Genomic DNA, 26700 nt, shown 5'->3' on the forward strand with positions numbered 1-26700 from the left:
CCTAGAAAAAGAAGAGCAAAATACACCCAAATCATAAAAAGATAAAGATAAAAGCAGAAATCAACATTAGAAGTATAATAAGGAAATACTATGAGGAACTCTGCACATATATGAAACAACTTAAATGAATGGAACAATTTCTTGAAAGACACAAATTACCAAACTTATGCAAGAAAAAATAAAGTGCATGTTCCTGTGCCCATTAAAGAAATCTAATTCATGACTTCCAAAAAAGAAAACTCAGTCCAGATAATTTCACTGGTGAATTCTACCAAATATTTAAGAAAAAAATAACAACTCTTCACAATCTCTTCCAGAAGGCAAAGAGGCAATTCTTACAGCTCATTTTATTAAGCCAACAGTACCCTCATATCAAAACTAGATAAAGAGTACAGGAAAACTACAGACCAATATCCCCTCTGAACTTAAATGCAAAAATTTGTCAACAAAATATTAGCAAATTAAATTCAGCAATATGTAAAAAGATAACAACCAAGTGGTGTTTATTCCAGGAATACAAGACAGGTTCAACATTTGAAAATCAAAATAATTCTCCACATTAACATATTTAACAAGAAAAATCACATGATCATATTGATAGGTACAGAAAAAGCATTTGACAAAATTTAATATAAATTCATAATAAAAATTCAGCAAACAAGGAATAGAAGGGAAGTTCTTCAGTCTGGTAAGATCATCTACAAAAAACTATAGCTAACATCATATTAATGGTGAAAGATGGAATGCTTTCCTCTTAAAATTGGAAACTAAGTCACTCCTCCTATTGAATACTTCTCTGGGAGACTCAGCAACTGCAATAAGGCAAGAGAAAAGAGCATTCTGGTTGAAAAGGAAGATGTAAAAGTATTCATAGGTGATTGTTTATGTAGAAAATCCCAAGGAAACTATAAAAAAAATCGATTAAACTGCTAGAACTAAAAAGTTTAGCAAGATTACAGGATACAAGAACAATATACAAAATCTACTGTATTTCTGCACATTAGCAATGAACATTTGGAAGCCAAAATTTAACAAACAGTATCATTTGTAATAGCTCTAAAAGAGAAATACTTAAGTATAAATATAACAAAATACATGCAGGTTCTATTTGTTAAAAACTACAAAGTGGTAATGAAAGAGATGAAAAAAGAGTGAAAGAAATAAAGAGACATACCATGTTCATGGATTGGAAGACTCAATAGAGTTAAGATGTCAGGTCTGCCCAAATCGATCTATAGATTTTAATGGAATCCCAAACAAAAAATTATATATAAAGGTAAAGGAACTAGACTAGCCAAGACAATTTTGAGAAAGAACAAAGTTGGAGGACTTATACCTGATTTTACAGTATACTATAAATCTCCAGTATTCAAGACAGCATAATATGGGCAAAAGGATAACATACTCATAGAATAATGAAACAGAATAGAAAAGGTGTTGGCTGGAGTGGAAGTGTCAAATGCAGGCTCGACTAGCGAAGATTCATTTGGCAGGATTCAGTTACTTGAGGGCTACCGGACTATGGGCCTCAGTTCCTTACTTGGTGTTTGCTGGAGATGCTCAGTCCCTTGTCAGGTGGCTCCCTCCATCACTGCAAGCTAGTAAGAAGATCCAGAAAGAGAAGACCAGCAAAACAGAAGTCATAGTCTTTTGTAATCTGGTCACAGAAATAACACCCCATCACTGTTGCCATAATCATTTTGCTTTAAGAAACGAAAGGGGAATTAATATTGTTAGTATCTCTTACTCTGTTTGTTAGAAGCAAGTTATTTGACCAGCCCAAACTCAAGAGGATTATCCAAGGGTGTGATTACCGGGTGGCATGAATACCATGGGAGGCCCTATTAGAAGCTTCCTACCACATACCCTTGTTAGATGAGCTAAAATTTTTAAATGCTGATAATACCAAGTGCTAGCAAGGGTGCAAAGCAACAGGAACTCAAATATATTGCTGGTGGGAATGCAAAATCTTATAGACACTCTGGCAGTTTTGTAAAGAGGTGAACATACACCATTTGACCCAGCAATCCCACTTCTAGATATTTATCCTTGAAAAATGAAAACTTATATCCACGCAAAAACTGGTGTACACAAATACTCATAGCAGCATTATTCATAATCACCCAAATCTGGACCGACCCAAATGTCCTTCAGTGGGTAAATGGACAAACAAATTGTGGTAGCCACCAAATGGAATACCACCCAGCAATAAAAGGAAATGAACAATGATACATGCAACAACATGGATGAATCTCAAACGCATTGTGCTCAGTCTCCAAAGGTTACATACTGTTTGATTCCAGATATAGGACACCTGGAAAAGGCAAAAATATATAAATAGGGAACTGGTCAGTTGTTGCCAGGCTTAGGAGCTAAGGAGAGGGTGTGAGTACAGATTTGCCAGGAACAATAAATGTGACAGTGAAAAGCACAAAGAGATGGTCTCTGAATCTGAAGAGGAAGAGATGGTGCCTGGACACGATGAAGAATCTTCGTGTGCATTGACTAGACAATAAACAAATACATCTTTTCTACCCATTCTAAATCATCATCAATATATCACTGTGTCTCACATGTGTGAGTGTGGTAAGGGCTTCAGCCTGATTATAGATCTCTGAGTTCATCAGACAATCCACACAGGCAAAACATTGTGAAGGATGTCTTAAGAGCTTCAGCAGAATTCATCTTGGAGTTCACACAGTAGAAGGGCCTTGGAAATGTGATGAGTGGGTTATGGGTATCAGCCAGTACAAAAATATATGCAATTATGAAAGGATCCATGCAGAAGAGAATCCCTATAAATGAGGAAAAGGTGATAAGAGTTATTGTAGAGCTGTAGATCTTTGAGTTCATGAGAGTCCCCACGGGAGAGAAAGCATAGTCAGGGCTTCACTGGGCACTCCACTCTTCTCCATTATATCCTCTATTCAGGAGAGAAAGCATATCAATGTGACAAGTGAGGAAAGGATTTTTCTCAGAGTGCGAAACTTGGCATTCATGAGAGAGTCCACAAGGGACAAAGACCCTATAAATGAGAACAGTGTCGTAAGGGTTCCTCTTAGGCTTCAAAACTTCACATTCATCAAAGAACCCACACAAGGGAAAATTGCTATTAGTGAGTGTGATATGGACGTCAGTTAGAAGAGAAATCTTATACAATCAATCTAATAATAACAATGTCAAAACTGCAAGTTACAGACATGCAGAAGAGATACTATAAATGTGACAATTAACTGGGAGGAAAAAGTTACCCAGAACCTTAAAATCCATAACAAAATTACACATAAGAAATAAACCATACAAATAGCCTAAATGAAATTTAAGTGAAAATATTATTTGTCAAGTGTTTTAATGTTACAGGATGTAGGAGCTACTTTAAGGTTCTGTTTGTGAAGAAACAATAAAAGGAGTTGAAAAGAATGATCACTATGGGACATCCTGGACCCATTATGAGACTAAAAAGCCTCATAAAGGTTTGGGTTCAGACCGTGACTCCAGTGGTACAGGATTCTGCCAAGAATATAAGTGATTGTGGAAGTAGGCCCACAGTGCTACCTTTCCTGGGCAGTGGTGTTCCATGCTCTGTGTAAGACCTTGTCTTGAGATGTGTAACTGTGTCTGCTTTAATGTCTCTTACATACATATTCTTGTTTCTCAACGTGTGGTTTGCAAACCACCTATATCAGAATTACTCAAGGCGAGTACTAGAATGTAAATAATACTTTAGTATTTACTGTACAAAAATGTCTGTGCACATAATTACTGGGGGGGCGGTGGGAGACTTGTAATAATGCAGATTCCTGGGCCTCATGCCATGTCTGTAAGTGCAGGGACCAAGGATTTGCATTTGTAAAAGCTACTCCTCCCCTTGTAGGTGATTACTGTGTAATACTCAAGTTGGTGAATTACTGCTCTATGGAATGTTATGTAACGTTAAGAAAAAGAAGCAAAATCTTAGGTGGCACTTTTGATTAGTGTGCTGAGTCCACTGAATAAAGATATTTTTACCAATAAATTGATTGAAGTAGGAAGTAAAATTCAGGAGACTTGAAAATGCACATCAGCTGGCCCAAGGAAATATTAACAAATGCTATCTGACGTCACCCATGATGAGATGGATGATGATCACAAATGAAAACTAATGGGGACAAACAGCCACAACTGGACTTTTAAATGATGTTGCATCCAAAGCTTCAAACAAGCATTAAATGTGGTTTTGCATGGGAATATACAATTTGACAAAGAACGTCTGGTATGAATCTGTTATATATGAAAAATAAAAACATAGTAAGAAATTCCTCTATTACAGTAGGATCATGGTTAGTTAAATTATCCTTAATGCGGCAATGATTAAATCAGAAACATCAGCATGAATTCAATCTGTCACTGAAATAATTTTTGCCACTTCTAGCATCAGATTATTTATCGCAAATGGTCACACGGAATGGCAAAAACATGCAATTTATGCCCTGATCTGAATCTGTATCCGTGGTTCCAAAACGTGGCTGGGCGTCAGAATCAACTCTACAGCTTGTTAAAAATATAGTTATCTCGGGTTCCACCCAGGAGGTGTGATTTAGCATTTCTGTGAGAAGTCCTGACTAAGCATTTAAGTTCCAGGTTTAGGAATTGCTGCTTTACACACCTTTTTAAAATAGAACCTGGGCTTCCCAGAGGCTGGCTCATTCAGAATCTTCGTCATGGCAATTATTATGGGACCCGGAGCATCCTGTTAAGGTACTAATGCTTACAGAGTTCCCTGGTATAGCAATTAAGGGAAGTTAAGGAACCAGAGAAGAGGAGGGATTCTACTTATGAATACGGTCATGCAATGACAAGTGGAGTTGTTAAAGCAACCTCTGATCGCCCTGCCTTAGGGCTGATGAATATGTTCCACAAGTATTCTTTAAAGAGTATAAAAATAATTGTGAATTGTCAGCAATTCCTCACTGAAAAATGTTTCTGGTACTGGAACATTTTGCTCTATAAGTAAGAAGCTGTTTGTTCTGTGTAAATAAGCACACATTTTTTTTTTTTTTGACATGGTATCATAGGAACGAGTGAACCAATAGAATCTGAGCACCCACTCCCAGCTTCTCTATGGAAATCTTAAGATAGTTTTTCAAAGATATTCAATGGCGATCAATAAAGATCATGGGTCTGCTTGTGAAAACAGGCTGAGGAGGGGCGAAGAGACCAAAAAGACGGAGCAGTTGTCAAGGGCAGGGCCACTGTGGTGTCCATCTTTCTTTGGTGACACTTTAAGACACCTTGGCTTCCCTGAAACCAGCAAGCAACTAAGGGTGAGGTCCTTCTGGAGACAAGCCATGGTCACTACGGGCTTTGCCAGCACATTTGTCTGAGACTAAAGGTGGGAAATGTGGGGGTGGGGATAGAGGGGAATCACTATTTTGGAGGGGCCATTGTACCCCAATAAATAAGGCTTTATTTTAATATTCTACCATTACGCAACTAATTTGATCAGACCCCGTGGGTAGGTTATAGAGCATAAGGACATAGCATTCCCGTTGTCCTCTGCGTCTCCAGCTAACCTGGGACATCTGGAACAACAAAGCATACTCATTCATTCAGATTCATCCATAAGCATCTCAAGCAATTTGTTTATCAAGCCTTTTCCCTAAGTTAAACTTTCCTCTTAAATAGTTATTTTTGAAATCTTGGTTTGTGTTAAACCTTGTCAAATTAATACCTAAGCCCTGGAATGGCTGTCAGGTTTCACTGACGGACTTACTTCTCTCCTCTCCCACTGTTGCTATTTCCCAAATCGTGGAACTGTTACCCTCAAGTGGCTAAAATTGTCATCTTTACTTTTGATCTATTTCTCATCTGCCCTTCGCCTGCATACTGATCTCCAGAATTGGAAATGAGGAACATCTCTCAGACCAGGGCTGTCCTGCTTCGAAACCATCCCTAAGGGTGTAGCTTCTGGTGATCCTTGTTGAGCTTCTTGTGTTTCATCCCTTCACCATCCAGAACTTTTTAAAAATTTTTATTAAATGTATGGGGGTGACATTGGTTAGTACCATCCAGAATTCTGATTGTAATTTTTTCTCTCAAACATCAAGGATGACTGTGGCTTATTTCAAAGACTCTCCGTGGAGACAATAATAAATAAACATTGAATAAGTTCTTTTTTAAAATGGTCTAAGTAGAAGAAAATAGTACCCAGAAGGCAGCCTGGGTAGTACCAGCGAGCTGGCCCTCTCTCCCAGCTCTCCCATCTCCCTCTCCATCAGTTCTGAATCTAATTTTTAGCACCTCTCTACACTTGGGACACAGCCAAGATTTGCTTAATTTAGTCCTATTGTTCTAGTTAAATGAATTGCAATCCTCCAAATGAATTTGTATAACCTGATACTCATTTCATGCCAGATATTGTTAACCTTCCAGCCATAAGGTCGTTGGAGCCACTTTACTCACTTGCTCTTAAAATTTTCAGAACTTCATTTACTGCTTAAAATTGACTTCAATTTAACCATGAATTGTCCTTGACAGTCTAATTGGATGGATATATTTAGTAAACGTTCCTGCCTTCAGCCATTCATTCACTTAACATTCACTTGAAAAGCGTTCGTCGAGTGCCAGCCCTGTGCCAGGCAATCTGATGTGTAAAGGCTGGCCTGCTTGTTCCTCCTCCACGTGACCCTCCATGTGGACTGGAAACGCGGTCATTGGCTTCTGTGTAAGTTAGCCAAGGTTAGCCAGCACCAGCTCTATATGTCACTTGGAACATTCTGGAATTTCAATATTAATTGTTATTTTGGAGGACATCGATGAGATCACTTAGAGCATCTTCTATAAATAATTGGAACTCAGATTTCATGGAAGGCACTCATTCATAGCAGGATAAAGTATGGGTGGCCTAGAAAATTAGGTAGAGGTCCAGGACTTAACACAGTGAATAAATATTCAAGGTTTTATACCAGGTATGGAATAAAGAAAAGTGGATGTTTCAAGCAGAAATTTTGGCAGACATTAAGATTATTTAGAAAGTATGTGACAGCAGTAAATGCTATTAAGAAATTTAGTATTTCAGTCACGGAGGGATGGAGACCTAACTCAGCAGTGTACACTGGGAAGGGAGAGTATGCGAGGATCTCAGAGCTGTTTCCCTAGACAAATGATAGAAAACAAGGGGAAAATTGGTAGTAGAAAATATAATATTCATTCAACCTGACTCCATAGTTTCTAGGAGAGAATGTTATGAAGACGGAGAGGTTAGATTTATTCCAAGGGTTTTGAATAGCACAGAAACAATGAACATGATTTTTGGACTACCAGTCTAACTCCTAGCAGGCTTCTTACTGACTTCCCCTCTTGGTAGCTGTATGACTTTCCAGAAATTACTTGACATCACTGACCACCACCTCCTGTCTTTCCCGTTTGGCTTCTCTGGTACCCACAACTCCAATAATTCTTCAACCTCAATGGGGCCTCCCAGTATTACAGGAAAAGAGGGTTCTTAGTTTCACACAAGAAAGAATTCGAATGTGATTTTAAAGAAAAAGTAAGTTTATTTAGCACAGAGTAAGTAAGAAAACAAAGGCCACCCCATAGACTGAAGGTGTCTAATCACTAGCAGAAGAGAGATTCCTCCATCCCTGGGTGAGAGTTTATATGTGTTTTCTGCTTTCATGGAAAATTTACTGGTATGGAGGGAAAGGAGGAAAGAACAAGGGTGAGTTTCTCTTTAGCTTCAGTAAGATGCAAGAAGAATAGGGGCAGGTTTGTTTGTAACTCTTGTAAAGCACAACCTGTGTTTTCTTTCTGGGGGCTCAACTGCAGGGATGGTCCTAATGGAATCTAGTCTTCTAGAAAGTTTGCTCTGTGATCAATTAACATCTTCCTGAGTTCTGTGCCTTGGAGCACGTACAGAGGCAGCAGGCTTGGAATCCAACCTCTTAGTTCCTTCTTCTGAAAAATGCTCCTTCCCTGCTTTACCAGGACCTGACACCCACCACGTTCCACTACATCCCCATCCACCTGTTTCCATTTTCCACCTTTTCCCAGCATAGACTCCATGACTCATCATTAGGATCTATGCAAACAGCTTTAACCCTCTCCCCTCTCTCCATCTATCATACTAACATAGAAAACCCCCAACCCTTCATAACCTAACTCTGACTTTTCTGGTCCTGTACTCAAGCAGCCGATTGTTGCTGGGGAAAGGCCACACAACACTGCCTGCCTTCACTTTAACCCCCTGAATATCAATTTATAAGATGGAGAAAACTGTCTTTAAGGATCTCAAAGGTATCTTCCAAGTCAAAAGAGAATCTTAGACTCCCTGTAGTGGAATTTGAGTCATAATGGAATCAAGCAAAGAAAGAATGCAGAACACTGCACCCATCACACAGACCCTCATTTCTCAACTGAGAGCCATGCAGCAGAAGCTGCCCTGTCTCGTTCCTGCTCAGCCTCCTCTTCATCGTACTTCTCCCCAAACCCCGGCTCAGACTCCAGCTCCTTCCCTTCCTCCTGTCCTGCCTCTTGTCCCTGTAACTTCCCTGTCTCTGTGCCCTGTGCCGGCCTCAGTCACCAGTTACTCAGACCAACCTGGCCCTCTTCCGACCTCATGCCCAGAGCACCTCCCACCTCTTACCAGTTTCACTCCTTCCCACCTCCCTGCCTGGGTCACCTCCACCCTTGCCTGTCCTCCTGCTCCTCCTACCACCCGCCCTCTCCCTCTCCCTTCCATTCGCCGCCCCTTCCGACTTGCTCCCCTCTCCTCCCACACGCCTGACCCTCCTCCTCACCCTGCTTTATCCTCCACTGGCAGGGACCTTGGGCCCAAATAGGCCTCCCCTGCTCCTGCTAGGACATCGGCCACAACCAGCCCTCACAGTCCTGATGATTCCCACACTCCACTGTGGGGGCCTCTTGTCCCTACCAGTGGGGCACCTGGCCCATCCCAGAACTCCTGAGAATGCAGTACCCAGCATCCTGGTGACCTGGTGGACATGGGGACACTGGGTGATGACCAGCAGGAATATGACCTGGAGGGGCACCGCCTTCAGGTAAGGGCCTCTTTCCCAAGATGGGGTTCTCACCACCCCCATGTCTTGGTTATCTTGCTGCCTGACTTTAGTGTATGCCTCCATTCCCATTCCTATATCAACTATAAATGGAGATCTTCTTACTTTTACATAAGAAACTCCACAGGGAGCAAAGCGTAGGGCAAACTGCAAGTGGACCCTGAATCCTGATTATCCCTAGTCATCTCAGCACTGAAGTCCTGGGCACAATGCACATCTAGACACAGCGTCCTGCACCAGCGTTCCCGTCACCATGAACCTGTGCAGGGATCAGCGTGAAAGTGGGAGGTGACGTGATGGTGGTGTGATTGGAATGCTTCGGAGACGGTCTGTTTCCCCCGCCCTTTGATACGAGCCATGAACTTGGTTTGGATCTCTCGGTTTGCTTCTGTATCATGAGGGTCAGTTGAGGTCCGTTTGGCCGTAGGACACATTTATCTTGGTGTGGGGCCCCCTTTTTTTTTAACCAGGAGAAGAGGACTGAGTTAATATTTCTCCTCAGATCATAGCATGCTTTATTATATGCCTGTGCAAGACCCCTCTCTTGTTTTATTCTTGACTTCTATGCCCATTTCTGACTTCTACTTCCCTCATAAAAATTGTCTCAAAATATTTTGATATAGGTGTGCATGCATTCTTGCAAAATATGTAACGTTATTTTGTGAGCTGTGTTTTTAATTTTCATGTGTATTATGCACTAGACAATTCTGCTCACTGCTTTTCACCCAGCACTCTATTTTTAAGATCTGTCTATGTGTGTGTGTGTCATCTGTGCTTCTAACTTCTCACTGTATCCTGCCAACTGTCTCCTCCATTTAATACTCATCCATTTCCCCAGTGACAGACAGACACCTAGATTTCCTCTAACGCTCTTTCATGGTGGACAATTCTGAAAAGACCCTCCTTATACATGCCCACTTCTGATACCATGTGAGATTTCTCTGGAATAGATGCCCTGCTCTGGGAGCACGGAGTTAAAGGGTACTCCAGTCGAATCTTCCATCACTCACGTACAAGTGTTCTTGTTGGGATGAGAAACTGTTCATTATATATATTCATAATGCAAGCTCCCTCTGGGCTATTGCTATACCCAAGACCTAGGAAGTGAAATCATTTTATCAAACCTACAAGCTATCTTTTAGTTTGTGGAGGTGAAGACTTTTATAGCCAGCCTATATTTTACAGATCTTCCTGGACCTCAGTAGATGTTCTTTACCAATCTCAGGAGCTTGGCGACAAGTACACACACATGAATCAAGACTGTAGCCTTCTCAACCAGCCCAGCAAACATTAGCTAATGGGTCAATGCCCAATGCTACACTTTATTTCTAAAGGAACTGCTTCCCAGACTTCTTCTGCAACTTCTTTACAACTTCTTCTTACAACTATCCGATTTACTAATTACAGTTTTTACTGTTCCATGTCAATCCACAATGCCTCACAATTTCAGAGGCTGTTGGGATCTTTAGCAAGTTCCTTTTCCTCCTATACCGCTCCTCCGTGCCTGGTTGGTTGGCCAGCCTTGAATGGCATCTCCCTTTGTAATTGTCCCCTCCCACCACTTGGGCCTATGGCCAAACCATGGAAGACGCAGGACTAGTGATGGCTGAGCTAGAGAAAAATACAGGGATCTACCCTGTGAGAGACTTGAAATATTAAAGCACCCCAGGGGCATGAGCTGGAAAAAGGGATAATTACTAGTGGGGGAAAAAAAAATAGGACAAAAAGACCCAAACACATTGTTGTCAGAAAGTGTATTTGGCCCTATGGTCTAGAAAAAAACCTAATAAGAGTGTTCTCTTTGGGGGATGTACATCACACACCCTAACTTACTACATTCACATTTCTTTATAGCATATTTAGTTTAATGTAATATCATACTACTTATGGAAAGCTGAAGATATTTTATCCTTTTTAGAGTCTAGCAATTAATATCTCTTTTTCTGGAATACATTTTGTCCATTTTCCTGCATTGCTGATATGAGGATGTCAATTTTGAAATCTCCATCAGGGGAAAAAGTGCTATTATCTAAATCATCATGGATTCAAAAGCATTTCAGAAATTTGTCTTGTTTTTTTACTAGTATTTTAATTTGTATATGTTTTGAAACTATAATGAAATATTAATAACCCTATATTAATACTAATATTTATGCCGCCTTAATATTTTTATCATACTCTATAAAATTTTAAAGCTTTTGCCTATTTTTTTAAATCCTGTATTTAAAACAACCTTTGAAATATACAGGAAAAAACCTTTTTTAAACAAATCAGGTAGCTGAGGCCAACAATGGCTTCCACTTACATTTTGTCTGGTAACTAATTGGCTGCTATCCTGATTCTGCGTCCTACTTTCTTCCCCCTAAACCAGAATCCCCTCCATTGAATCCTCTGGAAAAGTTTTTAAAGTAACAACAACTGCATATTTCAGGATCAGTTTACAGAAAGATTTAATGTTTCTTGGAAAGCTTCATGCATTAACGTTTATTAAGTTCAACTGGTTTCCATACTATCTAGAAGAAATACAAAGATGGTAACAGAGGCTATACTTTGATTTGCTAATAATGAATTGACCTGTAAATTTTGTTATCCTAATAATGTATTTACCTGTAAAATGTTGAAACAGTTCTTACATGCAATTGTAGTCCTCCCCGAGAAATTCCACATGGGAACTTAATACGACTGGCTGTGGATGAGTTATTCTGCTTCAGTATTGAACTGTGTGAAGAGCATGGGTGGGTATATGATAGGCATTTAAAATAAAAGTATAGCTTCCTGAGTAAATTTCTTCCAGGTGCACTGTCTCATCTGTATCCCAGGAATAATCCAGAATAATCCTCCATGACCACCAAGGCTTTCATGTTCAGAGACTCCACCTCCTGCAGGAAGATATGTTTCCAATGTTCTTATCAAACCTGTGACCCCCTCAAATGGCCCTTGTCCTGGAATTCACAAGGGACCAGGGTTTGGAAGACACTGGTAGTCTAGATCCTACATAATCATAGGCATCTGATTTATAGATAATGTTTTTAAAATAGGCATTACTGAAGTATAATTTATATAAAATAAAATGCATCTATTTTAAAGGTACATTTTGATGCGTTTTGATAAATGGATACACTCATGTAACCACTACAACAATTCAGATATGGAATATTTCCATCATCACCCCAAATTCCTTTGTGATCCTTTGCAGTCAATACCACCTACCCCAAATCCTCAGGCAACACTGATTGACATTTTGTCCCTATAGATTAGTCTTGTGTGTTCTAGAATTTCGTATAGCAGTATTTCCCCTTCTGCGTCTGGTTGCTTTCATTCGGCATGCTGTTTTTGCAATCCATCGATGTCGTTGAGTATATCACTAATTCATTCTATTGAGCATGCTGAGTGGTATTCCATTATACTGATATACCACAAATTGTTTTACCATTGCGTCTGTCACTAGATGTGACCGTTAACAACTTGTTGCCTTTCAAACTCCAAATTTACGCTTCGTTACCTGCTCTGCGATAGTGGGATAGCCCCTTCAAGCATTTCTCCTTTGCAGTGAGAACAGCATTTGAGCTTGGTCAGTAGATGGCGCTGGAGGGACACGGCAGGTGAAGAAACCTCTTTCGGGTCCGGTGCGCTTTTCTGTTTTGCTTCTCTTCTTGCCATGGCACTGCTGCCAAAGGCACATGCATGTGGACATCCATTAGCGTCCTGCCCCCGCTGTGCATTCAGAGCACACCATGCCTGTGAGCTCACAGCCCCAGGCCTAGCCTAGTGGCCATCTCACTCCCGTCGCGTACTCAGCCCCTCAGGCTTGCACCAACCCTGCTGGTGAGCAGGCTCCTGGGCTCTGATTCCTTTACGCGCCAACCTGCCAGCCTCTGCCCACCGTCTCCCTGGAGGGTTGTTTTCTGCTGGTCTGGAGCCTGGGCACAGCCTGGCCTGGGCTCCCAGCACACTTCATATCACATTACATGTTTTCCAGCAAATTTGAATCCCAGCTTGAAGGAGAGGGCCCCTTTCCAGTTTGTTCCTTCCTTGAATATTCTCTAGAGCCCTTTCCACCTTCGCAGTTTCTCCCCTGCTAGTGTTAATACTTTTTAACGTTAAAATTTCCTTGTTTGAATTTCTATGTGGCTTCTGTATTGTGCTTGAACCCTGACAGATACGTTAGACATTTGTGTTGGTTCCAATTTTTGGCAATTGTGAATAACGTTGCCATGAGCATTTTTGTCTTTGGGTGGACATATGTTTTCATTTTTCCTGAGAAACACCTAGGAATGAAATTGCTGGCTCATGCGGTAAGTGTGAAAGAAATGTATAATTGCCGAACTATTTAACAGAGTGGTTGTCCCATTTTATGTTTCCATCAAAGATGCTGCTCTGTATGGCCACTAGCACTTGATATTGCCAGCCTTTAATTTTAGGTATTCTAGTGGGTATGCATTTCCCTGATGATACAGGTGGTGAATATATCTTTTCATGTGCTTATTGATAATTTGTGTATCTTCTTTTGTGGCACAACTGTTCAAATCTTGTGTCCGTTTTTGCTTGGGTTGTCTTACTAAGTTGTCATTTTATGAGTCTTAATGGTGTCTTTCAAAGAGAAGACATTTTAATTTTGATGAAGTCCAATTCATCTTTTTCTTTATTTTAGGGCTAGTGCTTTTTATTGAGGTATACTTGACATATAACATTATATTAGTTTCAGGTGTACAGTATTTGATTTGATATTTGTATACACTGTGAAATGATCACCACAATGTCTAGTTACCATCCATCACCATACAGTTAGAAAAAATATTTTTTTCCTTGTGATGAGGACTTTTTTTTAAGATTTACTCTCTTTGCAACTTTCAAATATGGAATATAGCATTATTAACTACAGTCACCATGCTGTACATTACTTCTCTATGGCTTATTTATTTTATAACTGGAAGTTTTGACCCCCTTCACCCATTTTGCCCGCTCCCTACTCCCTAACCACCCCCAACCTCTGACACAAATCTGTTCTCTCTATCTATGAACTTGTTTTTTGTTGTTTGTTTTTGTTTTTTAGATACATATAAGTGAGAGCATATGGTATTCGTCTTTCTCTGTCTGACTTATTTCACTTAGCATAATGTCCTCAAGTTCCATCTATGTTGTCACAAATGGCAAGATTCCATTATTATTTATAGCTGAATAGTATTCCATTATATATACGATATACCGCATCTTCTTTATCCCTTCATCTATTGATGAACACTTAGGTTGTTCTCATATCTTGGCTACTATAAATAATGCAGCAATGAACATTGGAGTGCATAGATCTTTTTGAATTCATGTTGTTTTCTTCAGATAAATCTAGAAGTGGAATGCTGGCTCATATGGTAATTCTATTTTTGACTTTTTGAGGAATCTCCCACTGTTTTCCATAGTGGCTGCATCAATTTACATTCCCACCAACAGTGCATATAATTGAGCCAGGTAATGTGAGATGCTCTCCGTCAATCTGGCTGCGCCGACAGTATCTCCATGTTCCTGTCATCATTTGGCATTATCCAGTTTTCTAATTTTTGCCATCTATTATAGGTGTAAAGTGATAACTTATTGTTTTAATTAGCATTTCCCTGAATATAATGATTCTGAGGTTTTCATATGCTTATTAGTTTTTGGAGTTTGCTTGTTAATTTCCTTTGCCCGCTTTTTCATTGAGGTTATCTTTTTATTGTTGATTTGAAGGACTTCCGTTGCATATTCTAGCTATTAATCCTTTGCTACTTTTTGACATTGTAAATTACTATTCTGTAATCTGTTTGTTAGCTTTTGTCCATGATGTCATTCATTAAATAGAAATCCTTACCTTTAATGTAATCACATTACAAAGTTTTTAATGTATGATTTGTGCTTTTGATATATTAAAAGTTCTTTCTTGCCCTTTGTTCATAAAAATAGTTCTCTTACATTTCCTTTTATTAATTTTACATTTTTCCTTTCAATTTTTGGGTCTATTAAACCATCTTTGTATCTTGGTTTAAGCATGGATTATTTTTTTTGTCCAGATAGTGAACCAGTTTTCCTAGTATATATTTTAAACAATTCATTCCCCCCATTGTTTTAAGTGTCCCCTTTGTCATATATTAATTTCTCAGATATATATGTGTCAGTCTTTGAGTTTCCTTTTCTTTTCATTAAACATAAATTTATTCAACTATTTGTGGACTTATATTATTGCATATAAGTAGTAAGTAGTTCTTACCATATCAATTGAAATTTTTATTTAGATTACAATGAATTTATAGATTAATATGGGGAGAGTTAATATCTTTATATTAAACCCATCCAAACACAGGGAATGTCTCTTCTCTTATTCAGATCATCAACGCTGTTATTAATGTGAACATTCTCTCTATAGAGATCTTATATGTTCTTAAATACTTAAATACTTAATAACTTAAATTGCTGTTGTAGATATCTGCTTGTTGTCTATTGGTTATAGTTGCTATAGGAAAAATGCAATTGATTTTTGTAAGGTGACCTTGTATCCAGCAATCTTGCTGAATTCTTTTATTAGTTCTAGTAATTGATTGTTTTTTAAAAATTAGGTAGTGATCAAATTATCTGTAAATGAGTTTACCTGTTCTCTTTCAATGCTTACACCTCTTCTTTTCCCCTTTAAGGCACTGTACAGGATTCCTGGAACTATGTTAAACGTTAGTAGTAAGAGTGGGCCTCCTTGTATTGACCTTAATCTTAAAGAGAATGTGTCTAAAGTGTTTCCATCAACATAATATTTGTTGTAGGTTTTTGGTATATGACTTTTATCAAATTAATAAGGTTATGTTGTATTTGCTAAGAGTTTTTATTATGAATAGGATTAAACCTTATAAAATGCTTTTTCTGTATTAGGATAATTATGATTTTTCTCCTGTAGTCTATTAAAGTGGTGAATTACAGTGATGATTTTTTTCTGATAATAATGATCCATCCTTGCATTCCTGGGATAAATATCAGTTGATTATCCTTTATTATTTTTAAATATACGTTTGGATTTCAGTTTGTATTTAGGATTTTTGCATCTACTAGATTCTATCTTCTTAGTATTTACTCTAGATTTTAGAATGGATACTTAAGAATGGATACTTGAGGTTGTCCAATGTCTTCAGTTTCCTCAAGATCATTCCTAGGACCAACTTCCATGCTATTGCTATCCAATATTTAATTCATACTTATATGTTTTAATTTCACAACTTAAACATTATAGTTTACAATATAAGTATGTTAATATTTACAGATTTTAAAAACCTCTTTCTTTGCTCACTTTTTCTTCTTGCATCTCAGCCCTTCCATCTAGGATCATTTTTCTTACTAATAGCAAAAAGCATTTACTATGTTCTAAGGTACTTTTCTGAGCACTTGAAACATATTCTTATTTTAATCCCCCAATAATCCTATAGGGTAGGACTATATTTCTTCTGTCTAAAGAACATCCTTTAGAATTTCCTTCTCTGGATCTCAGTTTTTGTTGTTTCCACTTTTTTTCCTTTTTGGGAAAGATTTTCCTGGCTAGAAGCATAGAAGTTCTTAAACTCATGAAAGTGTATGGGCTATCTCAGGGAGAGAGCCAAAGTGGAACACAAGTAAAAGAAAGAACCCTGGGGAGCACCAGAGTTCATATACCAGTCTCATGAGCCTTCCCGTAAGAGATGGTGCCGCTTGCCAAGGGCCAGAGCCAAAGCAGTGGAGGTCACCTAGAGGGTTCTTGAGATGGAAAATAGCAGCTTTTCCCCAGCAATCAAGTGCTCTGACTGCTACACTTCCTTTGTCCATCTTCTATATCCCTAGACCCAGCCCTAGGAGGACAATGGCTCTACCCAGAAGGGACTAAATGTTAACATAGCTTTCTGTCCCTCCCTGGAGGAGGCGTGCTCCAGGAGTCAAAGAGTAATGTAGTTCACAGTACTGGAGGTCAACTGCTATGTTTCCTGCTTGTATCAGGTATGGATCAAATAAGCAAGACTGCCCCAGCCATACGCCGGAGCAGAGCTGCTAGACCCAAGAGCTCAAACAGAAAGGAACAGTGGCTTTTGCTCCATCTTTCCTTTCCCTCTATGTGGCTCTGGGCGTCCCTGTGGAGTCTGTGGGAACAGGAGCTTTGAGGGTTCTACAAGCAGGGACCCAAGGAGTCAGAGCCTGGAAGTTGCCTGGACCAGTCAGATTCCATGGCCTATCATGGAATGTTCCTGAACAAGAGTCAGAGGCCCAGGTCATATTTTTTTCAGGCCTTTTTCTGAGACGTACTGCTCTGTCTTGCCTCTCAGCCAAGGCACCCTCCTCCCCTTTGTTTTAGCCACATGGAACCCTGTCTTCTCTCTCTCCTAGAATTAAGAACCATCTTCAGAAAGTAACACATGGAACGATTTTCAAACTGACTTTAATCATGTTTTGCTGCCCAAATACTGTACATGCAGAAGCCACGTGAAGAATTTCCTCCTCAAGGATATTGGCAAAGAACATTGTATGGAGCAGCTGGCAACTCCTTCCCAGCCGTCCACCTGCCACCTGGAGCCACTAGTTTGGAAAGATGCTGCACATAGAAAATGTATAGAACAGATATAAAAGGCTAATTGCTTCTTATCTAAACAGTGTGCTTGTCAGTCCCTATCAGCTATCTCTTTCTTTGCAGGATGCATTTGGAAATTCTAAAAAAAGGGGTTCCTGCCTCCCGTGAATTTACATTCTAAAGGAGTAGAGAGAACCATCAGGCCAACTTTCTCCTAAGGAAGCAGCCACTTTGCCTGCTGAGATGTCATCTGGTGAAGGATATTCTGGAGAGAGGAGTGGTGTAAGAAGGAAAATACTTTGCAGGGAAATAAATTTCCTCTCTCTTCCCATCAGAGAGCATTTCCTTTAAAATTCTCAGATGTTCAACTCTCCCACGGATGACATTCTAGAAGCAGAAAGGAGGACCGACCCAGCCTCATCGGCTGGTGGGGATACTGACCTACACAGGATGCAGCTGAGGTTGTGACATCACATCAGCACCTTGAAAATTGTCCATTGTAGACACCCCTTAATTATTTTTTTTATCATTATACAAGAATAAAAGCGCGAGAAAAAACCACGAAGAGGTGGAAGCAGTCTGTCAAGATCCCCGAGTTCTTGTCAGAAGCAGCGTCTGGGTGTGGACGGATGAGGACCTGCATCCAGCTTGGGCACCTGGGGCTGGAAGAAACCAGCTCATGGAACCAGGTGTCACGTGTACCAGGCTTGCAACCCTCATCAGCTCCAGATCAGACTTTTAAAACCTGGAGGGAACCGTGGAGCAACTGGCAAATACTCTGATTTTGCAGATGAGAAAGCTGAGGCCCAGAAAAGTGAGGAGTCTTGCCTGTGGTCACAGTTCCTGGCAGATTTTATGTAACAGCCTTTGATGCTCTGTAGGCCCCTGACCAAAGGGGTGGATGCGGTTGCTTCTGGAGTTCCCAGGGCTCATTTCTCTTAGCCAAGATCTTTGGAACCCAGTCCCAGGAACCCTTCCGGGCATTGGCATGAACTCCTTGGGGGGCCCAAGGCCCCTGTCCTTTCTGGCCAAGTTTCCAGCCAGAGCACTGGAAGGTTTTTGCCAAAGCACTCATGTTTTTCAACGAGCACTTGCTCCCAGTCAGTCTAGGCCCTGGAGAGAATACGAGTTTCTCTCTCTGGAGTGGTTTCCCTCACAGGCACAGCCATGCTGGGCCCACAAAAGCCCGAGCTCAGGGTTGGGGGAAGGGGGAGTTGCTTTGCTACATGGAAAGATTAAGCCCTTTGTCAGAGAACAAGGTCCCACCCTCAGGCAGGCCAACAGAGTTGGTGCCCAAGGAGGCCAAGTTGCTCTCTTTGGCATCACTGACATTGCTCTGAGATGCTCAGGCACTCTCAAAATAACCCTTTCCCAGCCAAACTAGGCCAGTCCAGCCCCCATCAGGCCTCGCCTGATCAGGTGGGTCTCCCCTGCTCTTCAGTCAGGATAGTTTTGTTTTGCCTCAATCTCTTCTGACCTGAGTGAAAGCAGACCTGAGGGAGGAGGCAGGGGACGTGTCCACATGCCCATGTCCTCCCTGATCATCCAGGGAAAGATAATCCCATACAGGAAGCAGCATTTTAAAGACCCTCTTTACGTGTTAGGATATTGGAGAAGAAAACGCTGAGGAGAGGAAGATAAAGGTAGGGGTCGACTGGGCAGTGGGCCTCTTCTCCATCTCCTTGCAGCCACTGAAGAAAGGCTGCCGGACAACCCTCTGGCCCTGAAGGATGGGCCATCTCTCTCCACTCAGGTGGAGGACATCTCATTACATCAAGCAAAGGCAGAAATGTCTTGCAGAGTTTGCACAGTGCAGGAAGCAATCAGAGAAACAGAAGAGCAGCCTTACTGAAGCCCTGCTGCTTTCTGGGCCGAGGAAATGGGGATCGGAGGTATTAGGAACTCTGGAGCCCCAGGGGGAGGAACAAAGGTCTCCTGGGCAGAGGGCGCGGAGCAGGCACCCTGGATGCATGTCAGGGCTCCTGGAACGCAGTCTAAGATTGTGCTACATTTTGTTTCCAAAGAAGTACCCTTGGAGGGTTCTATTGTCTTTAAAGGCGGGGGTGGGGGGTGGATTCTGATCTCCTCAAGGCTGGCAGTAAAGAAGAGCTCAGGCATGCTTGCCCTCCTGGGTGTCATGCCGCTGGGAGAACTGGCTTGATCTCCGTGTCTAACCGGCAGTGATCCCAGGAGTGATGAGCTGCACGGGTGCCCTCTCTCTGGACCTTCTAGGTTCTGCCTCGGCCAGTCCTGGCCGTGCCTGGGACTTCCTGCATACCAAGAGCCTCTTAAGTGCTCCTCTCCCAGTAAAGCTGAGTGGTGGCAGAGACTAGAGGGGGAGTAGTTTTGGAGATGCTTGTGCTCCCTGAAGGATCACATCCCTCTCGTCAAACCAAGACCGGGCCCATGTCCTGGAGCCTGATTTCATACCAAAGACCCATCACAGACTTCCCTGTAGGGAAGGAGGCTATGAAGGAAGTGGGACAGATTGAACAGAGCAGAAGTGTGAAGACAGATGCTCTGAATCACCGTCAGGGTTCCTGCCCACAGCCCAGCATCGCTGCAGGGCCATTTCTGTCTCTGCCACCTCTTTCATGAATCCTGCCTGAACAGAGAAGATGGAATGTCAGAGAGCACCAGCCTGCAATCAGCTCTTGGTTTCACCTGGAGTAAGGGGGCATTTGGAGCCAGGTACCTGGTAGTGAGTTAGTCCCAGGTTAGGGAGAACTCGGGGGGGATTATGTTGCTTCGTTCCCCACCATCCTCTCTTCAACGGACAGATGCTCCCCACCCCAGGGAAGGCCAGGAGTCACACTTGAACTCCCTCCTCTCCTGGGCCAGGCTTGCTCCAGAGTGGCTTCTCAGACAAGCCCCTACATTCGGGATGCTGAGAAACAGATCCTTAAGTCCAGCAGTCACCATCACACAACGTCAGCCTCACATGACTTCACCCGCATGGGGGAAAATCCAGGTGGGGATTAATTGCTTATTTGGTGCAAAGGGTTAAAAAGAATAATTCCCAATGTCAACTTGGGGATGGGAATTACTTCCCATTAGAGAGGTGGAATCGTGGAGTGGCCCCAGCCCTGGGCAGTTTTGGCAGCTGGGGATTGCAGGCAGATTAGTCCGAATTCCCAATATGTCAGGCCCCACCTCTGGCTGGAACTTTCCCTGTGCTAAGCAGCCTCCCCACAGAGGCAAAGGACACCAGCCCCTCCAGCTTCCCAGAGGCAGCCTCTCCGCTGGCAGCTTCCGCCTTCTGTCATGGTCTTTCGGGGACCCGGGAAGAATGAGGATGATATCTCTCAATGATATCCCCCCTTTCCCGGGGGTGACTGCCTGGTCTGGGGATCACCACTCAGTGCTACATCAGCAAATGTCTACACTGTCATGAATAATCCCATCACCCCAAGGTGTATTTTCACACCATCCTGAGGGTGACCTCTCTAGAGGTGAACATATCACAGACCAGACATAAAAACACCCTTATGTGAGCAAGTTTCCGCCCTCTTCCCACCCTGGGATCAAATAGTACACAGCCCTTTACCTCATTTAGAAACATGAGAAATGCATGCATTACCCAGTCCCGACAACGGGAGAGAATTTCTGCAGAAAGAAAACAGGATCCAGCCACCTCCTCCCGTCTTCCATGCGCCCAACGGTTCTCGTCTGTGATACAAGAACAGAGGCTCCAGCAGGAGACAGGAGCCCAGGAGCTCATTGTGTTCGTTTCTTTACTGCTGGTATGACACGCTCATCTGTGATCAGCCCTGGCATATATGGTCAGAGTCATTGCAGCAATGTCTGGGGAAGAGGCAGAGAGAGCCGGGCCCATACTGTGATCCCTCCGGCCACCTCTTTCCTCTGCACCAGACATGGACCCAAGGGCTGCTACGTCTGTCTCCTGGGCAACCTCTCACCATTCACCCTGGACCTGAGGAGGGAGAGGGACAAATCTGAGCATTCCTGAGCCAGACTTCAGGATTCCTAGTAGACATAAGGTCCAGTCAGGCACTGGTGTCCACCCACAAGGCCCAGCTGTCAGATCAAGTCAGGGTCTGAGTGGGTTTGGGAAGCTCCAACCATACAGGGGTGGAAAGAAAGCAGAGGCAGCTTTGGTGCCTAAAGCAGGCCAGGCCACTCCAGAGGGTAGCAGTGGAGCGCAACGAGGCAAGGGGACCTAGAGGGGTGAGTATTGCTTGTCCAGAGCTGGTGACTGTGACAGTTTAGAGTCCAGGGAGCTAGGAGGCTGGAGCCCATGTGTGTCTGAGCTCCCAGACAGGGACCCTGGCCTGGAAAAAAGAAAAAAATAGAGTCCCAAATGATCAATGTCATGCAGCTGATCCCCAAAGCTCAGGCAGGATTCTCAGCAGTGGCTCAGAACAAGTTAGTCCCACTCTCCTTATTCCAGCAAACAGTCATACCCTCAGTACCACCTCACAGGCCAGGCCCACCAGGACGAGCCCAGCAGGGAACAGGCCCAGCCTTAGGACCCGCGAGGACACAGGTGCCTCCAGGGACGGCCTGCTTTGGCAGATTACATCCCCTCTGAGGCCAGCTTCCTGGATGTCAAGACCCTCCAGTCCATACCGCCTGGGGTCCACTGGGAGGGCTCCTTTGGCCTGTTGGAGGGGAGGTGGCTTGGAGGAAGACAGAAGGTGAAGAGCAATGCTAAGGGAGGTACTGGAAATTCCCTCTAAGGGATCTGGCCAACAACCCTGGGAACTAAGACCTCCTCATGTTTCGCTGGTAGGAAGGAGGTGGCTCCAGCCCGAGGGAGGAAGCCGTCTCCAAGCCCTCAGCATCCCAGGCATCTCTGCTCCCCAGGGCCCTGGCCAGGGTACTAGACGAGCGTGCTACATGTCGCAGGTGCATTCAGTGGGAAAAGCTGCCAGAACGCTTGGGTAGGAGGGGTGTCAGGGTTCCCAGAGGGGCCTCAGTGTGGCCAGCTGCAGTGGACGCTACATTCCTTGAAAACAGCAGCAGCGCTAGGAGAGGCAAAGGTAGAACAAAGAACAGGGCAGAAACTAAGCAGGGACCACCAAGAGGAGGCACAGGTGGAGACACGTGGGCTCTTCTGGCACGGGAACAGGCAGGAAGGACCAATGGCCACATCCTGCTCTTCAGTCCTCTGACTGAGGGGGAGACGTATCCACACAATAGTCCTTTGGGTTTCTTTCCAACAAGACACAGAAAGACATGGATTTCAGCCCACGTGGTCACCAAGACTGACTATAACCAGACAAATGAACAGATAGAACATGGTCACACACAGACACACATACACACACGCACACACACGCACACACACTACAGTCTCCACTGCCAGCTGGGATGGGCCCAGTAGCCAACAGGCATGCAGCAGGGTGAGGGAGCCAGAAAGACCTGACTATGTACAGGGGAGGAGAAGGGGGGCCAGCAGGCACCCCTTCCCGGCCTCTTCCTGAGGTCCTTAGGTGCATGAGGGGCTGGTGGCACTCTCCAGGGAGGACTGGGACAGGCGCCTGGTGAGGGATCCGAGCGTAGAGTCTGCCACGGAGGACGTGGGGAAGAGTTTATACCAGCCGGTGATGGCGGCACTCAGGTCCAGCTCGTCCAGCATGATCTGGGCCATGCCCATGAAGCACTTGTGATCCATACGGCCGTAGTCTCCCCAGACGATTACCTGCCAGTGGGGAGAAAGGCAGAGGAGCTGAGCCACCTCCCCGACTCCAGGGCTGGGCGGTGGGCCCAGTAACCTACAGGTTTCGCCAGGGCACAGATGGGACAGAGACAGCAGGAATTTAGACTGATTTCGGGCAACAACTTACTGAGCACTTAAGAAGTGCCGGGCTCCATCCTATGGACTTTATATTCATCATCTCAACTGTTGCAACCATCTAGGCAGAGGTGCTATGTATTATTATTTCCACAAAGAGAAAACTGCCACTCAGAGGGGCTAATTAACTAACCCAAAGACACACAGTGATCGGTGGCAGAGCTGGATTGGAACCTGGGTCTGACTTCCAGAGCCTCCCAGTATCCCAGATGACAGCCATCCCCAGGAAGGAGCATACTGAGCGTCCAGGACCGGGTCACAGTTCCCGCTCTTCCACGAGTCCTTTGCCCTCACTGGACCTCAGTGTTCCCACCTGTCAAAGTTGGAGAGGGGACTAGACTAGCTCGGGGATTTTCAAACTTGTGTTTTATCGGTGAATCCTTTTCTCAAATGGAATTCATATATATATATATATATATCCAAGACCACCCTTTCCCCCACAGAACTGTAGAGTTCCTCAGTTCTTACTGTTTGCAACTCCAGGGACCTTTGCTATGGAACCACCTCAGCCCAGAGGAGCAGCCCAGACAGCCCCCGGCTCAAGCCTCTCCTCTGCCACCTATGTGTCCCCAGGCAAGGCCAACAGCCACCACCACCACCGTTAAGACTCAGTGAGTCGCTGTCTGTGCCACACACTGAGGCCCTCTACATGCATCTCTCGTTTAACCTTCACGGCACAGTATAGCTAGTAAGTGGTCGAGCTAGAACCTGAACCCAGGACTGAGCCCAGAGACTGACCGCCGCTGTGCTCTGTAACTTCATGTGTGCCTCAGGCGCTTTATCTATGAAATGGGCGTGATGATCCCTCCTGCCCAGGACTGCGGTGAAGGGCGTTGTCACCCTCACGTCGTTGGGGTGAGAGTCCCCCTGACCTGGGCTCGACTGGGCTCTGCAAAGCGCTAGCTGAAACCTCAAACAAGTCACTTCATCTTTCTGAGGCTGCCACCTCGTTTGTCAAAAGGGAGAATCATACCTGCTTCACACGACCATCTCAAGGATGAAGCTAGGTCACGATTAGAAAGCACCTGTCACAGAGCAGGGTGGAGCCGCTGTACAATAAACACCAGCACCAGGTGGAAGGAGAAAGCGGAGGTCAAACAAATCCTGCTTCTTCCCACCAGTGGTACCACCTGGGGGACAATGAGTTACCGCCCCTCCCCACCGAACCTTGGTCTCCTTATGAATCAACGGGGGGCATGAACGCCTCACAGGTTGTGAAAGTGAACAGACAATGTGCATTAATGCACCTGTGAGTGCCTGGAACGCAAGAAATCATAAGTAAAACAAATTTTAAATTATGACTTGCAGTCTTTGAAAGTTACCCTGTCACACTCACCTGCAGCACCTTGCCCTGGGGCCCCTCATCAAAGAGCAGAGCCTGCTGGTACAGGGGGTCACAGGTCTTCTTGGCCACCTTTGTCTTCTTCTTGGCCAAGCAGGTCCCATTTTCAAGCAAGTAAACCTTGACATACGTGGCTGAGGGATAGAAGAGAGCATGGTGGGGAGGGGTTCAGGAGACACTAGGTGATAGGTGGGGCACAGCAGAGACTGCTAGGACCTACCCCAGCCCTAACCTCCAGCTGACCCTGGAGGTGAGCAGGGGAGCAGGATGAGCTGACAGTGGACAGCAGGTGGAAGACATGACTCAAACACTGACTCCTCCCTCTTCCCCTACTCCCACCCCAGTTCCCTGGCTTTCTGGGCAAGCCGTGGGACTCCAGTGTTGAGAATACTGATTTAGGCCAATGGGGAGCTGAGGACTTGCTAGACCTAGAGCTCAGCTGCAGACCCTTCACTGGAAGGACCCCATTTCCAAAATCCCTCTCTCAGCTGCTTGGCTCACCTGGGAGGGATTTGGAGCCAGGTTTGGGGGTAAGGCCCCGAGCCTCAATCACTTCCACCTCCAGCTGGCCACTCCGGTCCATGATGGCAATGCGTACATCCCCTGCAAGGGAGAAGGAGGATAGTTTAGGCAGAGCCAGACCAGCGGTAGGCCAGCCAGGCGCTGTGCGGGACGCCAGACTACAGAGGATGCCAGGGCACTGGAAAGGCCAAAGATGGAGAAAACTGCATGTGTAAGAACTGCCCTTGGGAGACCACTTTAAAAAGGCTGGGAAATGCTTTGCTAAGTCTCTTGAGGTGGGGTAGGGGCATGACCCTCAAGGGATATGCTTGGGGAACAACAAATGGCTGCCAAACTCCCATCTTAGTCTGGTTAACTGAGGGACTTCTGTTTTACAGAGCAGAATACATAAGTTTAAGCACAGAGCTTTCTATGTCACCAAGACAGAGGGAGGCTGTGGGCTCAGTGGCTCTTATTCACCTTCTACACAGCAACCCTCGGCTACTTCCCTAAACAAATGTCAAACAAATATTTAAAGAGTATCAGTTTGAAGAGATGCTGAGAGATGAGCCTGCCCGGGACAGGAGGGAACGAGGGCTCGTACCCTTGCCAGAGGACAGAGGGAAGGCTGGCAGATTTCCAGGCAGCGTAGAATTGAGAACAGCTCACTGTGCTCCCACAAAACGGGTTATCCAGCTGGGGCAAGTTCTGTGTGTGGAGTCTTATCAGTTAACTGATTTCTTTGTATTTCCATACTTGTAAAGATGGGGATTTACTATTTTCAGGAGACATTTCCAGCTATGCCTAACATTCCCAGGGGAAAGGGCAAGGGGATGTCTCAGGAATTAATCTCCTCCTGGTCTCACTAACATCCCCAAGATGGGCTAACGCAAACCTGTCCTTCCCAGTTTGGGACACCAGAGGGCACCACGTGCACAGTTCTAGGCAGTGATGGCGCATTTGCCTTAGGGATTTGCCTTAGGGACGTGGCTGACTCCTCTCACTGCAGCCCAGCCCTTGGCTGGGCCTAGGGCTGGGAAAAGCAGACTCCCCAGGCCCTTAACAAGCAAGGGCTGGGAGTTAGCAAAATCCAACCCAAGTGCCAGAGAAGAGCTGACGCTCACTCCCTGAGGATCCCCACGGGACCTTCTTCCAACAGACAGAGGCTCCTGTGTGAGCACATTTGAGGAAGACAGGGCAGTGCAGTGGGAAGAGTCCTGGCCTGGAATGAAATCCCAGCCCCACTGCATGGCTCACGGCAGGGCTCTGTCTGCACTCAGCTTCCTCATTTGCTGTGAGTCTGCGGACGTCTGGGTCAGACACACACTCACTGCTCAAGTCAGACTGATGGGCAGGGGGATGGAGGCGAGGAGGCATCTCTGGGGAAGCTGGGCCTGGGAGTTGCTGCTCGAAGCCAACACAGCCACTATCTAAGGGAGAGAGA

General features: G+C 44.2%; 1 protein-coding gene and 1 long non-coding RNA gene across 3 annotated transcripts in view; one reads left to right on the forward strand and one right to left on the reverse strand.

The window, feature by feature from the left end:
* The window catches only part of LOC117027185 (uncharacterized), a 33653-nt gene extending 16111 nt beyond the window's left edge, over positions 1-17542 (forward strand). Inside the window, exon 3 of the long non-coding RNA XR_004423880.1 lies at positions 17415-17542. This is a non-coding gene — a long non-coding RNA (uncharacterized LOC117027185). The remainder of the gene's footprint in view (positions 1-17414) is intronic.
* RIMS3 (regulating synaptic membrane exocytosis 3) overlaps positions 17450-26700 on the reverse strand; it is a 37903-nt gene continuing 28652 nt past the window's right edge. For both annotated transcript variants that reach the window (XM_033114640.1, XM_033114641.1), the window contains 3 exons: positions 25257-25358; positions 24750-24889; positions 17450-23260 (listed from right to left, as the gene is read on the reverse strand). In XM_033114640.1, the coding sequence (XP_032970531.1) occupies positions 23048-23260; positions 24750-24889; positions 25257-25358 (455 nt within the window). In that variant the 3' untranslated portion in view covers positions 17450-23047. The remainder of the gene's footprint in view (positions 23261-24749; positions 24890-25256; positions 25359-26700) is intronic.

This window comes from Rhinolophus ferrumequinum, chromosome 9, assembly GCF_004115265.2.
Source record: "Rhinolophus ferrumequinum isolate MPI-CBG mRhiFer1 chromosome 9, mRhiFer1_v1.p, whole genome shotgun sequence".
NCBI classification, from domain to species: Eukaryota; Metazoa; Chordata; class Mammalia; order Chiroptera; family Rhinolophidae; genus Rhinolophus; species Rhinolophus ferrumequinum.